The 19982-nt window shown below is 42.2% G+C and overlaps 1 protein-coding gene, 1 long non-coding RNA gene and 1 pseudogene across 5 annotated transcripts; all 3 read right to left on the bottom strand.

Moving 5' to 3' along the window:
* Positions 1-846: 846 nt before the first annotated feature.
* Positions 847-9373, bottom strand: LOC115662987 (uncharacterized). Of its 4 annotated transcripts, none has more exons than XR_008816415.1 (6): positions 8210-9373; positions 6801-8134; positions 6477-6592; positions 2088-2512; positions 1174-1626; positions 847-898 (listed from the first exon to the last, which is right to left on the bottom strand). It is a non-coding gene; the product is annotated as an uncharacterized LOC115662987 (long non-coding RNA). The 4 variants fall into 4 exon arrangements; XR_008816416.1 differs by having other exon boundaries at positions 6477-6588; XR_008816417.1 differs by having other exon boundaries at positions 7919-8134.
* Positions 9374-9478: 105 nt separating this feature from the next.
* Positions 9479-10402, bottom strand: LOC115662986 (disease resistance protein RPV1-like). Its single transcript, XM_056310741.1, has 2 exons — positions 9758-10402; positions 9479-9727 (listed from the first exon to the last, which is right to left on the bottom strand). Exons 1-2 carry the CDS (start codon positions 10400-10402, stop codon positions 9602-9604), a joined length of 771 nt encoding a protein of 256 aa, XP_056166716.1. The 3' UTR covers positions 9479-9601.
* A 12-nt stretch (positions 10403-10414) lies between these two features.
* LOC115664370 (disease resistance protein L6-like) overlaps positions 10415-19982 on the bottom strand; it is a 51636-nt pseudogene continuing 42068 nt past the window's right edge.

Genomic DNA, 19982 nt, shown 5'->3' with positions numbered 1-19982 from the left:
CAATGCCAAAGAGACTTGTTAACAGAAACAGAAAGCAGATGGAAATAACTAATGATAATAGAGAGCTTGGGTGAGAATTATGGATGATCTGAGAAGAATGGGGGATGACGATCATGGAGGAAAGTAGCTGAAAGGAAACATCATTGTGATGTAGGGAAAGCTCTCGACAAAGAGAGAGAAGCTCTCCCAGAGGAGAGATTCATATCTATGCATACCTTTCTGAAGAGAAAAACAGTTGTTGTAATTTCTAGCTTACAGAAGCTCTGTTTGTAAAAGTCTCCTGACTTTATTCGCATAGACGTTGTGGTCATTAATGAAATTTTGTTTTCCATAATGTTTTCTTTTAAGGATTAGAAATTTAGAATCGAGATGATGAAAAAAATCATTTGATAAGTGTAGAACATGGAATTGGATATGATTAGGATATGATTATAAGATTATATTTACTAGCAAATTTGAGCCCATTAGAATCTGTTTCATAATTTGGCACAAGACTACCGCGTGCACCATTTCTGGTATTCAACTGAAAAAAAGAAACTCATACCAAAAACCAAGAAGTAGCAGTCTAGTTCAGTAAACATTCACGAAAAAATTTGACCGGAGATGTGTCGATCCTATTAAGTCCGAGGATCAAAAGGATTATCTCACGCCATTGAAAGAAAGATTTGAACGCATCATTTTGACGTTTTCTTCATCGGTGAACGATTGGTACTAGCTTTCTCTATCCCAATCTCAAACTCACTCAACAACCACTCGGAAAGTTTTTTTTTTTTGGTAAGGTACCACTCGGAAAGTTTTATACTCAGTCGAAGTAACAAAGCTAGTGCCTTCACAGTACATATATGGTAGCACAAAGGAATCCACGACGACCCCGAGATTTGGTGTGAAATACTTCTTTCTGCATTATCCATAGTTTAAGCAGCAAATTCACCCCTGACTGTATCTGCTGAAAACTGCCCTGCATTCCCTGTTTCCTTGACGTCTTTCCTCTGGCTCTTCCCAGTTTCATTTTCAGTTGGGACTAGCTTCAGTCTGAATTCTATCATCCTTCACCCGTTGCATAGCAGAATTTAGTCAAGACGTAGAAGCTGCAGTAATTTCACATTCTGACTGCTGCATCACTGCATTCTCTCTCTTCTTCTGATCAGCAGTCTTGCCCTTCCCTTACTCAACTTTCACCAGTTTGCCCGCCCAACGAGCAATAGGTTTCGCATTGTTCTCTTCCATTTGGTCAAAGGCCAATCCATGTATTTGCAGTCACACCTCCAGTTCGTGAAAACAGAGGTTCTCCCGTCTCCTCTGAGCATCCCATCTCTGCAGGTTTATCCAATTTCCCCTAATCGACCAAGGGCCAGTTCTTAGGACTCTCTCTGCTTGGTGCCAATTGAGAAACCAGAACAAACACATCTTCTCATTTTGAGGGGTTGTGGTAATCTCACCCCTACCAGCCCAGGCTTTCCTTCAAACAGTAGCTACGCAGCTCGACTCAAGCACTTCTACGACAAAATCCTTCCCATCAAAACCGTCTCAGCTTCCTCATCATCAATTTGCTCAAAAACCAAATGATACCCCAGAAGATTGTCTACCAGTGATGCATGCAATGTTAAGGGAACCTCTGCAGGCATCCTGTAACGAGAAAAAAGAAATAGATTTGCAGAGAATAAACTCAGAAATGTCGTCGAACTTGATAGGGGCAGTGTGTAGTGATAGGAAAACTAACGTGAAGAAACAATTCCAAAGAGACATAACTAAAATAGAAAGCAGATGGAAATAACTAATGATGATAGAGCGCGAATATGAGGATATTGGATGATCGAGAAGAATGGGGGTGACCATCATGGAGAAGGATAGCTGAAAGAAAACATCGTTGTGATGTAGGGAAAGCTCTCAACAAAGAGAGAGAACCTCTCACAGAGGGGAGACACAAATCCATGTTTACCATCCTGAAGAGAACTCAATATCCCGTTCTTTTTGGAGCATAAATGCTAGAAAGCTAACATATGAAATTAAGAGAAAAACGGTTCTCGTAATTTCTAGCTTACAGAAGCTCTGTGTAAAATCTCCTGATTTAAATTGCATACACGTACTTATGTGCAATCAATCTTGAGCTTCAGTGGCCAAAAAATCAATCTTGAGCTTCACTCTTTTAATGCCAATAATCTTCTATTATTTTTCCAGTGTTCTACTTCAACGCAGGGTCACACGACATCGTGAACATGTCAAATGGTGATAACAATAACTGCAACACTGCTTCTACGTTCATACACTAATCAACAGACCAGCCACCTTTTCCCTCAACAAAGCCTGCGAGTATTACTTCATCTACACCTTTGCTAACAGTGACCGTTGCTCTCAGGGCCAAAAATTAGCTGTCACCGTCAGTGAAACTTCCACCGCCCCGACCTCCAGTCCAGTTGGATCCCCGTAACTGCCGGCACCAACCATTGGGACCACCACATCTCTGCCACCACCTGGAAGTGATGCTTCATTTCTCTGTGTGACACTACTAGTCCTGTTCATGTCCATAGTCATAAGCTTATTATGTGAGTTCATTATACATGAGGATCATTATTTCTACTAGATATAGGTGGTGTGACATTCCGAAATTTGCCCATTTGGGATTTATGAAATGAGTGGTTTTATGAACGTACTTGTAGCTAGGTCTCGCTCGGAACTGGCCATTCCTGGTATACTAACCGTTAGGGAAGGGCTAATTAGGGATTTAAATTCGTGCGACTAAAGAAATTCAGTCGTGAACTGACTTTCGACCATAGAATCGTCGAGGTGACATTTTGAGCCAATGTAGGCCGATCTTAGGATAGTTATGGGCCGGTTCGTCATTGTCATACGAGTGGATCATAGGTGATTCCGGTTGACCACGAGGTGAGTTGACGAATGATTCAGAACCTATACTGAACGATCGTGTCCGTCGGAACTAGCGATCGATCCTCGCGATTACATTGACAACCGAGGTCGTCACGATCCGAACGAACTTGCACGTGACTTGATTTGGTATCAGTCACGGGTCGAATATGCGAATTTCTCCAAAAGCCGCCCGTTAGTCCGAGACACGCTCAAGTTACGTTATTTAAAATTCAGTTATTAAATTAGAGACCAATTTGGGCATTGAAAATTTACGAAGTCACGACAGGACATTTGGACGACGTTGTTATTAGCATGTTCAGTCTTGGATTTTCCCGGATCCTTCAGAAAAATTAAATTTCGGCGAAGGATGGAAAATGACCGTTTTACCCTTAAGAGTTTATTAAGGACAAGTGTTAAAGGAGAAGGGCATTTTGGTCATTTTGCCCTAACTTCAGAAATGGACAATTTTGCCCTTTGAATTTTGTGAAATTCCCAAATTGCCCTTGGATATTTTTGGAAAAGATTTTATCTCGGCCGTTGATCTCAGGATAAGAACGAATCTCGGCCGTTGATTGAAAAGTAGAGAGAGAGGCAAGATGGTCATTTTGGCCATAAAGGGAATTCAATTATTGGGTGCATTATTTAAACCCATTTTCTCTCTCTCACCTCTCATTTCTCTCCCCTCCCTCACGGCAAACTCTCTCTCTCCCCTCTCCCCCTCACCGATCACCCTCTCTCCCTCTTGGTCACGCCGTCGCCGCGCCACCGTCCGCCCGATCGCCGTCCGCCGTCGACGAACCGCTCGCCGTCGCCGATCGCCACCGAGAGGCCGCCGACCGCCACCCCATTTCACTCTAGCCGAGCTAGCCTAGAGTCCAAGTAAGTCGCAATCTAACCCTTGCCTAGGACATCGGGTATTATCGGACTTGTTTAGACGCGGTTTAGGGTAATTTAGGGGTTGATTAGGGTGTTGATCGTGGTTGTTGGTGGCTGATCATGGTTGTTAGTGGCTGTTGCGTGTTGGATTAGACATTTGGGAATGGGTTTTGTGGGTTGGAGATCCATGGGTGTGAGCTAGAACTTGAATCTTGGTTGTTTAGTTCAAAACTCGGATTCATGACTACTGTACCCGTCCGGTTTGCTATTTTTGTGGAGAATTTTGTGGGCCGAATTTGAGGAAGTTTTCTTCATGAAAGTTTCTCCCAACATCTTGAAGTATAACATATTTTAAATTTGGAATTTTTGGAGGCCATTTGGATTGCACGAAAACCCATTTTCAGACTGTCTTAAAACTGCCCGGGACACTGTTCATCCCGACCTTCTTGTCTTGCCGAATTTTTATAAAATTTTTCAGATCTATTTTCAATAAAATTCCTTCACAAAAGTTGTTGATGACTTTCTTTTCTATGACATATAAAAATTTCAAAGCTTTTCAAGGTGATTTTGGTGTTGAAAGAAATGTATTTTGAGGATAAAACAGTCTGTTAGAGTGAACTGATTTTGGTATGATTTCGAGAGACAAAAATGCTTAGTTACAGATTGAACCAGATTTCGTGTTCTTCATAAGAAATTTCTATCAAGATGTTTTTTTATGATATATCCAAAATTTAGAATTTTTGGAGTTCGTTTATTATTTATTTTAATGGGATTTCGGTCACTGTGTAAACTGCTCGGATTTACCCTGATTCTATGAATGTTCATTTTTATGAGCGGAATGGTGGGGTGTCGAGGTTGAATAGTTGCTGCCCTCATGACTGGAATTGATGCTTGATGTGTGTTTGTATGTGGGCTGAATTGAAATGGTTGAATTGGGTGCATTTAATTAATGTTCGAGTATGTGAACGTGTGAGATTTGAGGCGTGTGATGTGCGTGTGATCACTAAAAAGCCCTGAGGCGTGTTTACGCGGGGAATTGAACGGGCCTGAGGCGTGTTTACGCGGGTCGTGATACGACTGTGGGATCGGACCGAGGCGTGTTATGCTCGGGTCGCGATCATGTAGGCTTGAGGCGTGTTTACGCGCGCTCTGAGGAAAGAAAGTGAGAATGGGATCGGATCGAGGCGTGTTATGCTCGGGTCGCGATCATGTAGGCCTGAGGCGTGTTTACGAGGGCTGAGGAAAGAAAGTGAGAATGGGATCCGGCCTGAGGCGTTTTTACGCGGGTCGCGATCATGTAGGCTTGATGCGTGTTTACGCGGGCTGAGGAAAGTGATTGAGCACGAGATGGTGCGATGTGGCAAGTTAAATGAAAATGATGTGGTGGTGCGTGAACGAGTGTGAATTGTGGAGTTCGGGAATGTGGTGTGTTTGATATGTGCCTTCGAGCATGAGATTGGGTTGGAAAGTGCATGCGATTTGTAAATGTGAATGTAAGACTAACGTGCAGGTTGCGTGTATTGAGAACCAGGTAAGTACGATTGTGTGGACGTTATTTGTGTGTTGCTTGATTCGGTGTCTGGACTTGTCTGGAATACGTGGTAGCCTAGGTATGGTTTAGGTTGTGTACTTATTGAGAAGTGTCTCATGGTTGTATCAACCAAACCATTTCAGAGCACCCGCCCGAGCCATGAACCTTCCGCCGCCGCCGCAGTGTTTTGGGATTGTTATGCACACTAATTATGATGTTGTAGAATACCCGATCGAGATTGAGGCCGATTCGGAGTCATCGGATGAGCATGTGCCTGATGAAGATTCGAATGAGGATTCCGAAGAGAGTGAGTCAGAGTGGACGCCATCTAGAGGGCGTAGGGATTAGTTTTAGAGTTGAGGAAGAGTTTGGAAGTGTCCCATTTTTGGTGTAGTGTTTACCCAGGCTACTAATCTTTTTGTGATATCGGTGGTTTACAGTTTGGTAGTTCAGTGTGCATATTTTGCTTTGTGGTTTGTAAATGACGGTTGTGACATAAGTTTATATTGTAAATGGATATTGTACTTAAATCGAGGTATAGTATTTGATTTGGTGGTTTGGCAATTTATTCTCCCTAGTACCCCTGGTAAATCATTGTCTGGGTGTTTGTTGTTTCTGCCGCGATTAAACTTTGATGGGTTCGTTTGGGTTGGCGACGTTTCCTGGGATGTCGCACTAATTCGACCGAAGAGGGATGTCGCGTGCTCGATGGGGTTCGGGGCGTGACAGGTGGACTATTGATAGATCGTGAGATGTTGCTCCTCGTCATAAAGTGAATAAACTCATTAAAATGCTTTTACAATTCCCGCATGATTCATATAGATAACATTACTCAAACTTGCAATAGTTCATTAGTTTCTCTGAAATACATATATGGTTCTCCTCCCAAATTCTGAAGTCTGGCTCTATTCGCAGCTCCAATATCATGAAGACCAAGACTATTAGAAAAATTAGAACGCAGCAGGAGACAAAAACTTGCATACTAGAAAGTCAAAATAGAGCATCACTAGAACAAATCCTCATTGGTGTAGCAGAAAAATCCCACCATTGGAATGACGGAGCAAAAGAGTAATCACGTGGTGACAGGAAAAATGGTGTGAATGTTGTTAGGATCAAATTCAACACAAATGGTTGATCAAGAACTTAAAATGACAATGAAACTATGAACTCACTCTTGCAGCCTTGCAGCATATAAAATTCACACCTGATGATTAACTTGAAAGAACCCGACGAATTTTGGGGATCCAGAGCGCCACAAGTCCAGCAGCATGATCACTCTCCTTTGCCTATGTGTTTTTGCACTTTGCCTCCAGAAGCTTCCTTAATGATCCACATGTCAATCATTAAATTACTCCGAGCTATCACATGAGAACAAACAAGAGAAAATTATAGTTGCAATATCAAAGAACAATACAAAACCAATTCAAGCAATCGGGATAAGCAAGCAAATTCACGTCATATGAGAAAACCAATTCAAGCAATCAGGATAACCAATTCAACTATCACCAGAATGTGATCTCATGAATACCCGACGTAAAAACTGCTCATATTCTATATGAGGAAAGCTCAAGACAATTCAGATATTGGTTGTAGCGACTTGCATCTGGAAATGTCGTAAGCTTGTGGAAGCTCCAAGTCTCCAAGCCCTCGAGGTCGCAGTCTTTGTGTGACAATTGACGAGCATCATCAAATCTCTATACTTTATAGGTAGCTCAATCCTTTGAGCCCTGGGATGTCTGATAGCTCCGAACAAGCTGTCACTATCAAATTCCTTAAATCATCAAATTTCAACACATCTGGGAAGTTTGGTAACAACTTGCAACCTTGAATACACAAACTTTTGCAGGATGAGAATATCTCTAGGTTTTGAATGTAATCACAGTGGTTGATTTTCAACCTGTTCAGGGTTTTCAATCACGATAGATCCGATAATCTCCCAAGGGAATTGCAACCACAGATATCCAATATTACCAAAAAATCCAGCCAGTCAAGGTCGCGTTTCAATTAGACTTTTGCAGCTTGCAATATCAAAGCCCTCAAATTCTTTAAACTAGAAAGGTTTGGTTATCTTTTGATGGATGTGCAATTAGAGATATCCAATATCACTAAAAATCAACCTCTCAAGGCCATGAATTTCAACTAGATTCCGGCAGTCTGCAGCATAGAATCCCTTTAGACATTTTTAACTTGGAAGGTCTGTTTATCTTTTAATGGATTGAAAGGTCTGGTTATCTTTTAATAGACATGCATCTAAAGACATTAAAACTACCCAAAGATTCTAATTAATCAATCAAGGCCTCGAACTTCAACTAGATTCTTCCAATTTGCAGCGTGAAATTCGAAGTCTTTAAACTGGAAAAGTCTAGTAATCTTTTAACAGAAGAGCACCCAGAGATATTCAATCTTGCCAGTAAATCCAACCTGTAAAGACCATGAATTTCAACTAGATTTCGGCAATTTGCAACATGGAATCTTTCAATGGATGCGCATCCAGAGATACAGAACGTTTCCAGATATTCTATATGGGTCAAAGCCTCAAACTTCAACTAAATTGTCGCCGTTGGCAGCATCTGATTCTTTTAGATTCTTTAAACTTGAAAGGCCAAGTGATTGAATGGACATGCAAACAGAGATATCCAAACTTACTAGACTCTTGCAGTTTGCAACGCATGATAGCCTTAGATGTTTCGAACTCGAAAGGTCCCCTGAATCTCAACTAGATTCTCACAACTCGCAGCGTTTGTTTTGAAGTTGTAAAGCAGCATCTTCTGCATTCATTTTCTGCACAAGTGCGTCTAAAGAGCCAAACTGATTGTCAATGGCCCAACCGATGGAACCTTTTGTTGGCTCACCACCTCCTCCCTGCATTACCCAACATATGAGGTCAGAGAGACATAGAGTGACTGCATGGATCAAAATTTGTCAAACATGCATTACCTGAATTGGAGCAAGATTATTCCAGAACATGGACTGATTAACATGACCTGAACATAGGTTACATCCACAAAATCATAAGAGGAGCAAAATCAAAAGGATAATAACGAGCTAAGCGGCAAAAGCTAATCTTTAATAGTTGAATATGCACACAGAGAAAATAAAAAGAAAATTTAAGACTGTTGGATAATTTATAAAACAAGAAGAGGTAATAGAAGGGCTCGCGCAGCCATCAGTGCTCTTAAAAAAAACACAAAATTTCTGCAAATTGTTTTCAAACAATAGACCTGAATGAAGCATGTTTCAAAGGTGATGAAGTTCTGTAAGAAAGTTCAATCACAGTCATGGTTCAACATGCCTTAGCAAAACTGCGTGAACTACCACCAAAATGCCTATGAAGCTTACTTAAAAATGAATTGATAATAGCTGATACGACATTTCACACTTGTTCATCACATGCTGTCAATTATTCATATGAAACAAAACGAAACTCAGAAACCCTAATTTCACCTCTTTTCCCCTTTCATTTAGTTGGTAGCAACTGCAATACGAATGTGATAACAAATAAAACCTACCGATACAGTGACTAATCTAAGCAACTGTCTTCAGGATAGAAAGACAACCCTCAACAAAATTTTCCTCCTAGTCAGTAAGCACGACACGATCTGAATGTGGTCACATTTGAATGCCACCCATCCTCGCTAGTGCCATATAGATCCAAAACTTGTCACTCTGTACATTCTATAGTACTATGGTTCATCAGGAGCACCAGCGCACCATTCACATCAATATGGAAAAAGCTAGTGACAACCAATCACACATTGGTGAGCTATGGCAGACAAATACTAAAAAACCAGGAACTTTGGCTCTGGAGGGGAGCTAACCCATCAAGGATTTGACATGAGACGCAACTGCAGATAATAGATGTATCTTACCTAGTGCTGGCAAAGCCAGATCAGTTACATTATATACACTACGTGTTTCCTCGTGAAGGATAGCTCATCTTTGAAATGTGCCGCTTCTTATATTCAATTGTCCATGAGTTAAATTCTCGACCACCTTTCACTCTCGATTTCATTGAATCTCAAGAAGCTTTCATCACAAATAACGCCTTCCGACAGTCCATTAACCTTAAATGGAACAAAGTGGAGAGCATTTTTCCTTGTTTCACTGACAAATAAGACTATAAGCTAAATCGTGTTCAGCTACCGTGACCGAAAACCTTAACAGCTCTGCCTAGTCCTCATCATTGCTAAATCGTGTTCAGCGTGCGGAGAGCCATGGGAGCTTCCCTTCTGCTGTGGAGCTGATCTTCAAGCTCAGTCAGATACACACTTGGGCTCGTCACCTCCTGAGAATTTGGGCTCGTTACCTCTGGCCAATCTGGGAATATGCCTATTCAATGTCGTAGAGTGTGCAAGACCAAACCCACGCAGAATGCGAGCATCTGGTGGCTTTTCTTAGCCTAAAGGACTTGTCGCGGATCAATTGGCATAAGCGCGCCTCGCTGGACAAATTAACCTCCCCAAACAAAGTAACCTCCCCATCAACAGATGGAAGAGAAACCTTGGATAGTCGGACGGGAAGCTCGGGGAGACATTCAAGTGGACGGCAATCGAAAAGAGTGAGTTCCTCGAGAAGGGTTAGTTTGGAAAGAAATGGCAACGATGGACTTGGGAAAGTGATGTGCAGAGCTGTTAAGCTGGAGGGCGGTTCAGGTATTCCTCGAAGGTTTTCGCAAAATTTAACGCTGAGATGTTGGAGAGAAGAGAGCTTAGAAATGCTTTCTGGCAAGCCTAAAATGCCCGATCCGCCTAAATAAAGCTCGTTTAGCGAAACCAGTTCGCCTATATTATTAGGCAGTCCTTGTAGATTACAGCAGCATGATGCGCTCAATACTTGAAGTTTCGCCAGCATTCCAATAGCACTAGGTAATTCCGTCACGGGAATCCCCCTAATGTCCAAGATCCTCAAATTTTGTAGATTCCCAATGCTTTCAGGTAATTTTGTAATCGATGTCCACGCTAATCGCAGCTCATTCAACGATGCCAACTTTCCAATCGAGTCGGGGATCTCTGTCAACGATTGGCATGCTACTAAGTCAAGACGAGACATAGATGCTAGATTGCCTATGGAGCTAGATATGCGAGTTAATGATTCGCAGCCAGAGGCATCAAGAGTCTCCAACGCCTCCATAGAACCAATGGATTCAGGTAATTATTCAATCCCTGTATCACGTAAGTTCAGCTGAATTAACGACACAAGGGAGCCCATGGATTCTGGAAGTTGAGCAAATTTATCACAACTTAGGGCACCTAGAGTCTTTGGCTTCATTAGACAACCTCTTGAAATAGGATTCTCTTTTATAGCGGTGTCATTTATGAGAAGCTCCCTCGATTCTTCCATTCTCCCTACTATTGCTGGTAGCTCCTTCAGTCTCTCACAACGCTTGACATTCAAGGAGACGAGAGTCTTGATATACCAGATAGAATGATGAATTGCTTCCAAATCTATACATCCTTCAAGAATCAAAATCTCCAAGCTTTTAAAAGCAGACAAGTCGGGAGTTCTTCTCAAATGTTTACAATACGAGAGGTTGAGAACTTTCAGCTCGGTTGCCATCTGAAAGAAACAAAGGAAAACCTCAGTGAAATTGGACAGCTGCAATGTGTGTTTTTCCACTATTCTTTGTTTTTTTTATAAGAATCTATAAGATTCCTGAAAAATACCTATGCTCGACTACTCTTTCACAGTTGTTTTATTTGATTTTAAATGTTCTTTAATAGTATTAGGCTACACCACCGTATTGATTTTTTTAAACATATCCATTGCAAAAAGAATGTTAGGGACGTACAAGTGCTAACCATGTTTATTTTCGGACAAATTTTCAAAAAGAAAATATATTCAGTTTTTAAGAGCTATGGCAATGCCGTTGATTAGACACAAGCAAATTTTATTATCAAAAAGCAGATGACACTTCAATAACGGGTAGTTTAATTATGAAAAGCAATTTTTTAACGTTATATGTACAAGATATAAAGAACGTTGTATTCCAAAAAAAATTAATGCCACTGGAAGGATAACTTTATTACTCTCATAACATTAATAATTTATATTTGTGTTATACAATGACGACTTCCATAATCAACAATTATAATGATTAAATATTTCATGCAACAAGCCAAAGCAATTCATAAATTATATCCATTACTCTAAGATTAAAATGAATTTAGAATTTTAGTATGAATGTACAACACAAGTGACTGCGTTGGAGTTTCTGTTTCTCCAAGAAAGAAGATTGATATAGAGATACAACAAGAATCGCTCAAAAGACATGCTTTTGCACGGGTAGAAATTATCTTGGAAGCCATAAACCAGCTAGATTAACGAAATACAAAATAGGCACAATTAAGTAATTAAAATTTTTAATAGATGTTAATTAATATAGTTAATTTTTTCTTTCTAGTATTGTCTGAGGTTAAGCATGACGGGTTGTTGAGTTTTATCAATTAAACATATTAAGGGGGAGAAGATTCTGAGTATTTAGATAACTATAAATTCCTCTTATATTTACCCAAAAATCCTAAATCCGAGGAACAATATTAAACCTTTCTAAAAGAAAGAAAGGAGAACTAGGTGCGGTTGCACCTTCGGTAACACGTTATTATTCACAACAGATATATCTTCTCAATTTCTTACCTTGAGTGGATCCCATCCTTCCCAGTCCTCTGTAATTTCACTACCTGATAGATCGAGCACGACTAATTTTTTCGGATAAAAGTTGATGTGACATCCTGAAAAATAGTCCATTTGGGATTTGTAAAATACTAAGTTTTATGAATGTACTCGTAGTTAGTTCTCGCCCGGAACTGATCATTCCTGGGATGCTAACCATTAGGGAAAGGCTAATCGAGGAATTAAATTCGTACGACTAAAGAAAATTCGATCGTGGATTGACTTTCGACCATTAAATCGTCGAGGTGATATTTTGAGCCACTGTTGGCAGATCTAAGGATAGTCAGGGGTCAGTTTGCCACTGTCATAGTAGTGGATCGCGGGTGATACCGCTGGACCACGAAATGGATTGACGAACGATCCTGAACCTATACTGAACGATCGTGCCCCACGGATCTAGTAATTGATCCTCGCGATTTTATTGACAACCGAAGTCGTGACGGTCTGAATAAATTGCACGTGACTCGATTTAGTGTCAGTCACGGGTCGAATAAGCGAATTTCCCCAACAAGCCTCCCGTTAGTTTGAGAAACGCTCGAGTTACGTTTAATAGAATTGAATTATTTAATTCAGCCCAAATCGGACACCAGAAAATTTGGAAGTACAACGGGAAGTTAGGACAACGTTGCGGTTGTAACGTGCAATTTTTGTTGCGCCCGAATCCTTCAGAAAAACTTGATTTCGATGAGAAACGGAGAAAGTGACCAAAATGTCCCTAAGAGTTAATAAAGGATTAGTTTTGTTGGACAAGGGCATTTTGGTCATCTTAGGCCCAAAGTTGGAAAAGGCATAATTACCCTTGGATATTTTTAAGTTAGATTCAATCCTAACCGTTGATTTTTAGATTGGATCGAATATCGGCCGTCGGATTGAAAAGATTAGAGAGGGGTATTTTGGTAAATTACCAAAAAATGGTCAAAATTGGATAATTAGCCCTTGACCGCCTTTCTCTCTCTCCTCTCTCTCTTCTTTCTGCCCTCTCCATCGTGAATTCCCCCCCCCCCCTTTTGGCCGTGAAGCCCCCCTCCACCGTATACTCTCTCTCTCTCTCTTTCTCTCTCTCTCTCTCTCTCTCTCTCTCTCTCTCTCTCTCTCTCTCTCTCTCTCTCTCTCTCTTTGCCGATCACCGCCGTGCCGCGCTGCGCCACCGCCCCGCCGCCTCGCACCCCTCACGCCGCCCCCATCGCGCCGTTCTCTCTCTCTCTTCCTTTTCGGTCCTCCCTTTGGCCGTGAGCCCCACCGGCCACCGCCCAAGCCGCGCCGTTGCCACCCAAGCCGATCGCCGCCACCCGGGAGCCGTATGTCATCGCCGCCGTTCCCGATTAAGTGCCGTCGCTTTCCGTTCTAGCCGCGATAGTCTAGAACGCGGGTAAGTCGCGCTCTAAACCCAACTTAGGACTTCGGGTATCGATGGGCGATTTTTGGGCGAAATTTGGTAAAAGTTAGGTGCGGAATTGCATGAATAGGGAGTGGAAATTTTATGGCGGGCCTTAGGATTTAATTCGGGCAATATTTATTGGAAATTCGAAAATAACAGTGGCTGTGGTCTACTGTTCATGGGGCCGTGATGGGCCGATCGGGACGCAAGTTGGATTTTTTGAACCGAGAATTTATGGTGAGAAAGTCCCGTGAAGGACCGGAATCGATTTGGTGTCGTTTGGTGGGAGAAAAATAATGATTTCTGTGTTTTACGTGCGTTTGAAAATAATTAGACTATGGTGGTGAAATTAAATGTGTGATTATGCAATTGGTTGAGTTAATTATGTTTGTTGGGTGCACGCGTGGGCCAGATTATTTTAATTACTATTATTGGCCGTGTTGATTGCTGGGTGAGCATGGTTTGTGTGTAATTGATGCGTGCACGGGTCATGTGTGATTGGCCAGTTGTGTATGGTAAATGCTTGTTGAGCATGTGCCTGAGTGAGAAGGAAATGTGGCGTGATAAGTATTCGTGGAAATTGTGCCGTCCTGAGGCGTGTACGTTTACGTGGGACGATGCCCAGTTTTACCGGAAGACTGCCGGCCTGAGGCGTGTACTTCAACGCGGGTTGTGCAGTAGGTGGTAGGTGTTGAGCCTGAGGTGTGTACGTTTACGCGGGCAAGAAACATGGCCTGAGGCGTGTACGTTTACGCGGGCCTGGAAGTATTGTGGAAAGAGGTCGCAGTGTACCTGAGGCGTGTACGTGTACGCGGGTCACTAGCGAGGAATGTGAATGGGATGTGATGAGAACGAGGTCACAGTGTACCTGAGGCGTGTGCGTGTACGCGGGTCACTGGCGAGGAATGTGAATGGGATATGATGAGAACGAGGTCCCAGTGTACCTGAGGTGTGTATGTGTACGCGGGTCACTGGCGAGGAATGTGAATGGGATATGATGAGAACGAGGTCGCAGTGTACCTGAGGCGTGTACGTGTACGCAGGTCATTGGTGAGGAATGTGAATGAGACATAATGAGAACGGAATGAGTGCATGACATGAAAATTTGTGCATGCTTGCGATTGTGTTGATGTGCCCGCTATGTGATTATGTGGTGTAAGTGTGTGATTGTGTTTTGTGAAATTGTCTGGAGGTACGTGATAGCCTAGGTGGGGTTTAGGGGTGAACTTGCTGAGAAGTGTTCTCATGGTTGTTTCAACCAACAATTTCAGAATCCCGACCGGATCCATGAATCCTCCGCCGCCACCACCAATGCATTTTGGGGTACCAGTGCACATCGAGATTGAGGCAGAATCAGAATCTTCAGATGAACAAACCGATCAGGAGAGTTCAGATTCAGAGGAAGAGGAGTCAGACTCGGAATGGACGCCTAGCAAGGGGCGTGGGGGCTAGTGTAGGGGTTAAGAATAGGTGTTTTGGATGAGTACCATTTTTGGAGTTAAAATACCAAGTCATTGATCTCTTTTTGTATATGGTAGTTTTTAAGGCAGTGCACAAGTGCTTATGGTGGTTGTAATCTGTAAATATTTTATAAGTGGGTAATGAAAAGAAATGTGTGTATTCTCCCTGAATATTCTCCCCAGTTTAATTGTCCGAGTGATTTGTGGTTTCCGCTGACGATTTAAATCTCTGATGGTAAACTGAGGTCGGCGATACCCTGGGACATCGCACTGAATCGACCCGGTAAGGGTGTTGCGTGCCCGATGGGGTTCGGGGCATGACATCCCCGTTTGAATTGGTATCAGAGCGAGGATAGCTCGATCTAGACTGGTCAGAGTTTGGAGTGATAAGGAGCAGAGAATTTGGGGTAGAAATTAGGGGGACTTTAGTGAGCCATAGAGCGGAGTGAGCTACACGTGCCTCCAAATTGTTTGTTGTGATTGATTGAGTGAGAAAATTGTTGTGGTAATTGAATGCAGGTGCGTCTGGATCTGAGGTAAGTGTTCATACTCTTGTGATTGTGGTCTTGTGATTGGTAGCGAGGAATTGTTTGTTTAGTGAATTCTTGTGTTAATTCACTGCCTAGAACTAGATTGATCTAGTTGGCCTGGAGTGCTAATTCCTAAATGGAATTATAGCAGGTAGGAGAGTGGTAGAATTGCGATAATGAGCAGTGAAGGAAGAGGCGTAAGAAGAGTCCCAAGAAGGGGCGCTGGAAGGGGAGCAAGAGGTCGAGGTCGTGCTCGAGCTAGAGCTATTGATGACCTCGGAATGGGTGTTAGAGCAGTAGAGAATCCAGGAATGGATGTTGGAGTTGCAGTGGACCCTAGAGTGGAAGCTAGACCTGCTGAAGATCCTCGAATGGAAGTTGTTATGAGGACGTTGGAACGGATTGGAAATCTGTTAGAACAGCAGACTCAGGAAAGAGCTGCTCCGATTGCCCAAGTTGCCGAGGCCGCTGAGGCCGCTGCTGCTGTCAATATTAATGAGAACCAAGGGCAGGGGCAAATGGTTATAAATAGACCGATGCATCAGCTGGTAGAGCAGTTTATAAAGCTGAAATCGCCTAAGTTTTCTGGAAAAGGTGACCCTGAGGCTGCACTTCGATGGGTAGAAGAGCTCGAGAAAGCTTTTGAGGTGCTAAAGTGTACTGACCATGAGAAAGTAACACTGGCGGTTTACCAGTTGCAGGATAACGCGAGCGATTGGTGGAAGGCCACTAGAGATCGGGTTTTTCTGGAAGGTACAGCTCGGACTTGGGCTGTTTTTACTGAGAAGTTTTATGAAAAATATTTCTCGGCAAGTGCTAGGGAGAAGAAACTAGTAGAGTTTATGAGACTCCGCCAGGGTCAGATGACGGTGGATCAATATGAGGCGGAATTTGCTAGATTATCGAAGTTTGCGCCGAGAATGGTAGAGCACCCTGATGACAAGGCGTGAAAATTTCGGGACGGATTGAGGGTTGATATCCGTAGCCAGTTGTTACTGGTAAATTTGGGAACTTATGAGGAAATATTTGATAGGGCCCAAATTCTAGAGCGAGATCAGATGGATAGGGCCGTCGCTTCTGGGTCGAGGTTTAACCCAGGTAGGGATAATCGTAATCCTGGGAAGAGGCCGATGATAGATAATAGACGTTTTATTCCTTCTGCTAAAAGGAATATTGGGAAACCAGTCAGGAATTTCAATGGACCGTGTAGGATTTATGGAGGTCGACACGGGAGTGGACCTTGTCCAACCCGGGGTGGAGCGTGTTTTGGATGTGGAGGATTCGGTCATTATATAAGGAATTGCCCCAATCCCAGACAGAATAGGCCGCCTGCGTTGCCGCCACCTCGGAATGGGAATCAGGCTGGAGCTGCCCAGACAGCAAATCAGAATAGGCCACCGGCACAAGGACGAGTGTATGCCATGGCCAGAAGAGAAGCTGAGAACGCACCAGGGGTTGTCACAGGTACGATTTCTCTGTGCGATCATGCTGCGTATGCTTTATTTGACCCTGGGGCGTCGCATTCGTTCATATCGAAAAGTTTGTTGATTTAATTGGAATAGAACCGCAATTGCTTGATGTTGTGCTATGCGTGACAACTCCCTTAGATGAAAAGATGTTAGTCTTAATGGGGTGTCCAGATTGTACGATTGTGATTGGGGATAGGGAGGAAAAGATTGATTTAGCGGTTCTAGATATGTACGATTTTGATGTAATCGTGGGTATGGATTGGCTGTCTAAGCAGAGGGCCGTGATGGATTATAATAGCAGGGTGATCCAATTTAATCCCGTTGGACATCCGGAATTTAAATTTGTGGGAAGTCGAGGAGGACCCTCGATTCCATGGATTTCGTCGCTAGAAACGGCGAAGTTGCTGAGTGAAGGTTGTCAAGGATTCTTAGCGGCAGTAGTTGATTCGACGGCTGAAGAGCCGAGGCTTGAGGACATAGCAATGGTGTGCGAGTATCCTGATGTGTTCCCTCAGGAATTGTCGGGACTGCCACCAGCAAGGGAGGTAGAATTTGTAATCGAGTTGGCACCTAGAATAGAGCCAATCTCGAAAGCACCTTATAGGATGTCGTTGTCGGAGTTGAAGGAGCTAAAGGTACAGATGCAGGAATTGTTAGATAAGGGATTTATTCGTCCGAGTGCGTCTCCGTGGGGAGCACCGGTGTTATTCGTAAGAAAGAAAGATGGATCACTGAGGCTATGTATCGATTATAGGCAGCTGAATCAAGTGACGGTTAAGAATAAATATCATTTGCCAAGGATTGATGATTTGTTTGATCAGTTGCAAGGGGCTTCGGTGTTCTCAAAAAATTGATCTGAGAACAAGATACCATCAGTTGCGAATTAGAAAGGAGAATATACCGAAGATGGCATTTAGGACGAGGTATGGACATTATGAATTCACTGTAATGCCGTTCGGATTAACGAACGCCCCTACTGCCTTTATGTATTTGATGAACCGGGTGTTTAAAGAATATTTAGATCAGTTCGTGATTGTCTTTATTGATGACATATTGGTGTATTCAAAAAGTCCTGAAGAGCATGAATTTCATTTGAATCGAGTGTTGCAGACTTTAAGGGAGAACGCACTATATGCTAAGTTTAGCAAGTGCGAGTTTTGGCTCAATCGAGTAGCGTTTTTGGGACATGTGATTTCCGGAGAAGGAATCTCAGTGGATCCATCGAAAATTGAAGCTGTGATGAAGTGGCCTAGACCAACGACGGTAACAGAGGTTCGGAGTTTTTTGGGTTTAGCAGGATATTATCGTCGTTTTGTGGAAGGATTTTCAGCAATAGTAATGCCGCTGACGCATTTGTTGAAGAAGGAAACGAGGTTTGAATGGACCGACAAATGTGAGAGGAGTTTTCAAGAATTGAAGCATAGATTGACAACGGCACCGGTGTTGACTATTCCATCAGGACCTGGAGGATATGAAATATATAGCGACGCATCGTTGAAAGGGTTAGGGTGTGTTCTTATGCAAAATGGACGAGTGGTAGCTTATGCGTCAAGGCAGTTAAGACCGCATGAGTTGAATTATCCGATGCATGACTTGGAATTAGCCGCAATAGTGTTTGTCCTGAAAATTTGGCGACACTATTTATGCGGAGAAAAGTTTCAGATTTATACTGACCATCAAAGTCTCAAGTATTTGTTTTCTCAGAAGGAGTTAAACATGAGCCAGCGTCGGTGGATGGAGTTGTTGAAGGATTACGACTGTGAAATTTTATATCACCCCGGAAAGGCTAACCGGGTAGCCGATGCTTTGAGTCGGAAGTTGAGCATAGCCCACCTGATGATTAAGGAGTGGATACTGTTGGAAAAAATTCGAGACTCGGAGTTCAAATTTGAAGTGAGTCAAGTCTCGAGTTTGCTGGCTACACTTAGGATTGAACCGGAAATTCAGGCTAAGATCAAGATGTTGCAATCTTCGGATCAGGAAATTCAAAAGATGGTAAAGATGGAAGATGCCAAGAGAAAGCCAGATTTTTAAGTATCTGAAGATGGGATATTAAAGTTTCGTGGACGTTAATGTGTGCCTGACGATGCGGAGCTTAAGGAAGAAATTTTGTCAGAAGCGCATCGTAGCAGTTATAGCATCCACCCGGGCAGTACTAAAGTGTATCAGAATTTGAGACAGTACTATTGGTGGAACGGTATTGTTGACACCTAATTTTTAGCCGACGCGTCATTAAAAATAGAAAATTCGAGATTATAGTTTCCGATCGCGACGGAGCCCGTTTCTTGAACAAAAAGTGTCGTTTTTTTTAATTCTGTCTGTTGGCTTAGCCTCTGTAAACGATTTTCTATTCATTTCATGCAAAAACCCGAAAAGTCAAATAGTTGACTTTCGAGTTGACTTTTTTGTCAACCCTTTGACCAAAAGTCAACCCCGGGTCAAATTGGGGCTTTTTGCATAAAAAGATTCCTTTCAAGTCCAATTTCACTTTAGAAGTGGAAATTCCAGAAAAATTCAAAGATTTGATCATAAATCAAGCTCCTAGTGAAAAGTCAACTAGGGTTTGACTTTTGATCAAACCTTTGACAAAAAAAAATTGAAAAATACAAAAATTCAAAAATCATCTTATTTTACATTCAATTTACCTTTGGCATTTGAAATTTTACAAAAATCGATTTAGAATCAACTTTTTCCCAATTTGCGGAATTTGATTCAAATCGGCCAAAAATGAAATTACTTCATTTCTAGTCATTTTTTAGGTTAGTTTCCTTCATGACATTTGATCTAGAGGTCATCTTATATTCAATTTTGGAACCAATTTTGTAATTCCAAGCCAAACACAAAAACCCCCAATTTTGGCCATAATCAGTGATTTGGATCGATTCTTCATGATTTGCACAATTGAGGCACGAATGAGCTTAATTTCTTATATGAAGTCCAAATCCAAAATCAATTTTGGAAGATTCACATGAATTTGAGTCAATTTGATCAATTTAGTGATCCAATGATTAAGAAGTCTAAGAGTAATTGGTCCAATTAGTGCAATTCAACTTGACCCACTCTAGACTAATATTCAATTTGATGAATTGACTCAATTTGGTTAATTGGACTTCAATTAAATTTGTTAGTCTAGCTTGGCCATGCAATTACCCAAATTCAAGAGCAATTGAGACAAACAAGTTAAATTGGATCAATTTGTGCATC

Source organism: Syzygium oleosum, unplaced genomic scaffold (genome assembly GCF_021117445.2).
Source record: "Syzygium oleosum isolate NSW1041296 unplaced genomic scaffold, Sole_v2.1 Sole_v2.04, whole genome shotgun sequence".
In the NCBI taxonomy this organism is placed as follows: domain Eukaryota; kingdom Viridiplantae; phylum Streptophyta; class Magnoliopsida; order Myrtales; family Myrtaceae; genus Syzygium; species Syzygium oleosum.
This window is presented reverse-complemented; position numbering and strand designations above follow the sequence as displayed.

Coding starts and splice junctions, on each gene's coding strand:
- LOC115662986 (XM_056310741.1), bottom strand. CDS start 10,402: ATGGAGGCGTTGGAGACTCTTGATGCCTCTGGCTGCGAATCATTAACT. Junction 9,728..9,757: donor CCAAGGTTTCTCTTCCATCT/GTTGATGGGGAG, acceptor TTGTTTGGGGAG/GTTAATTTGTCCAGCGAGGC.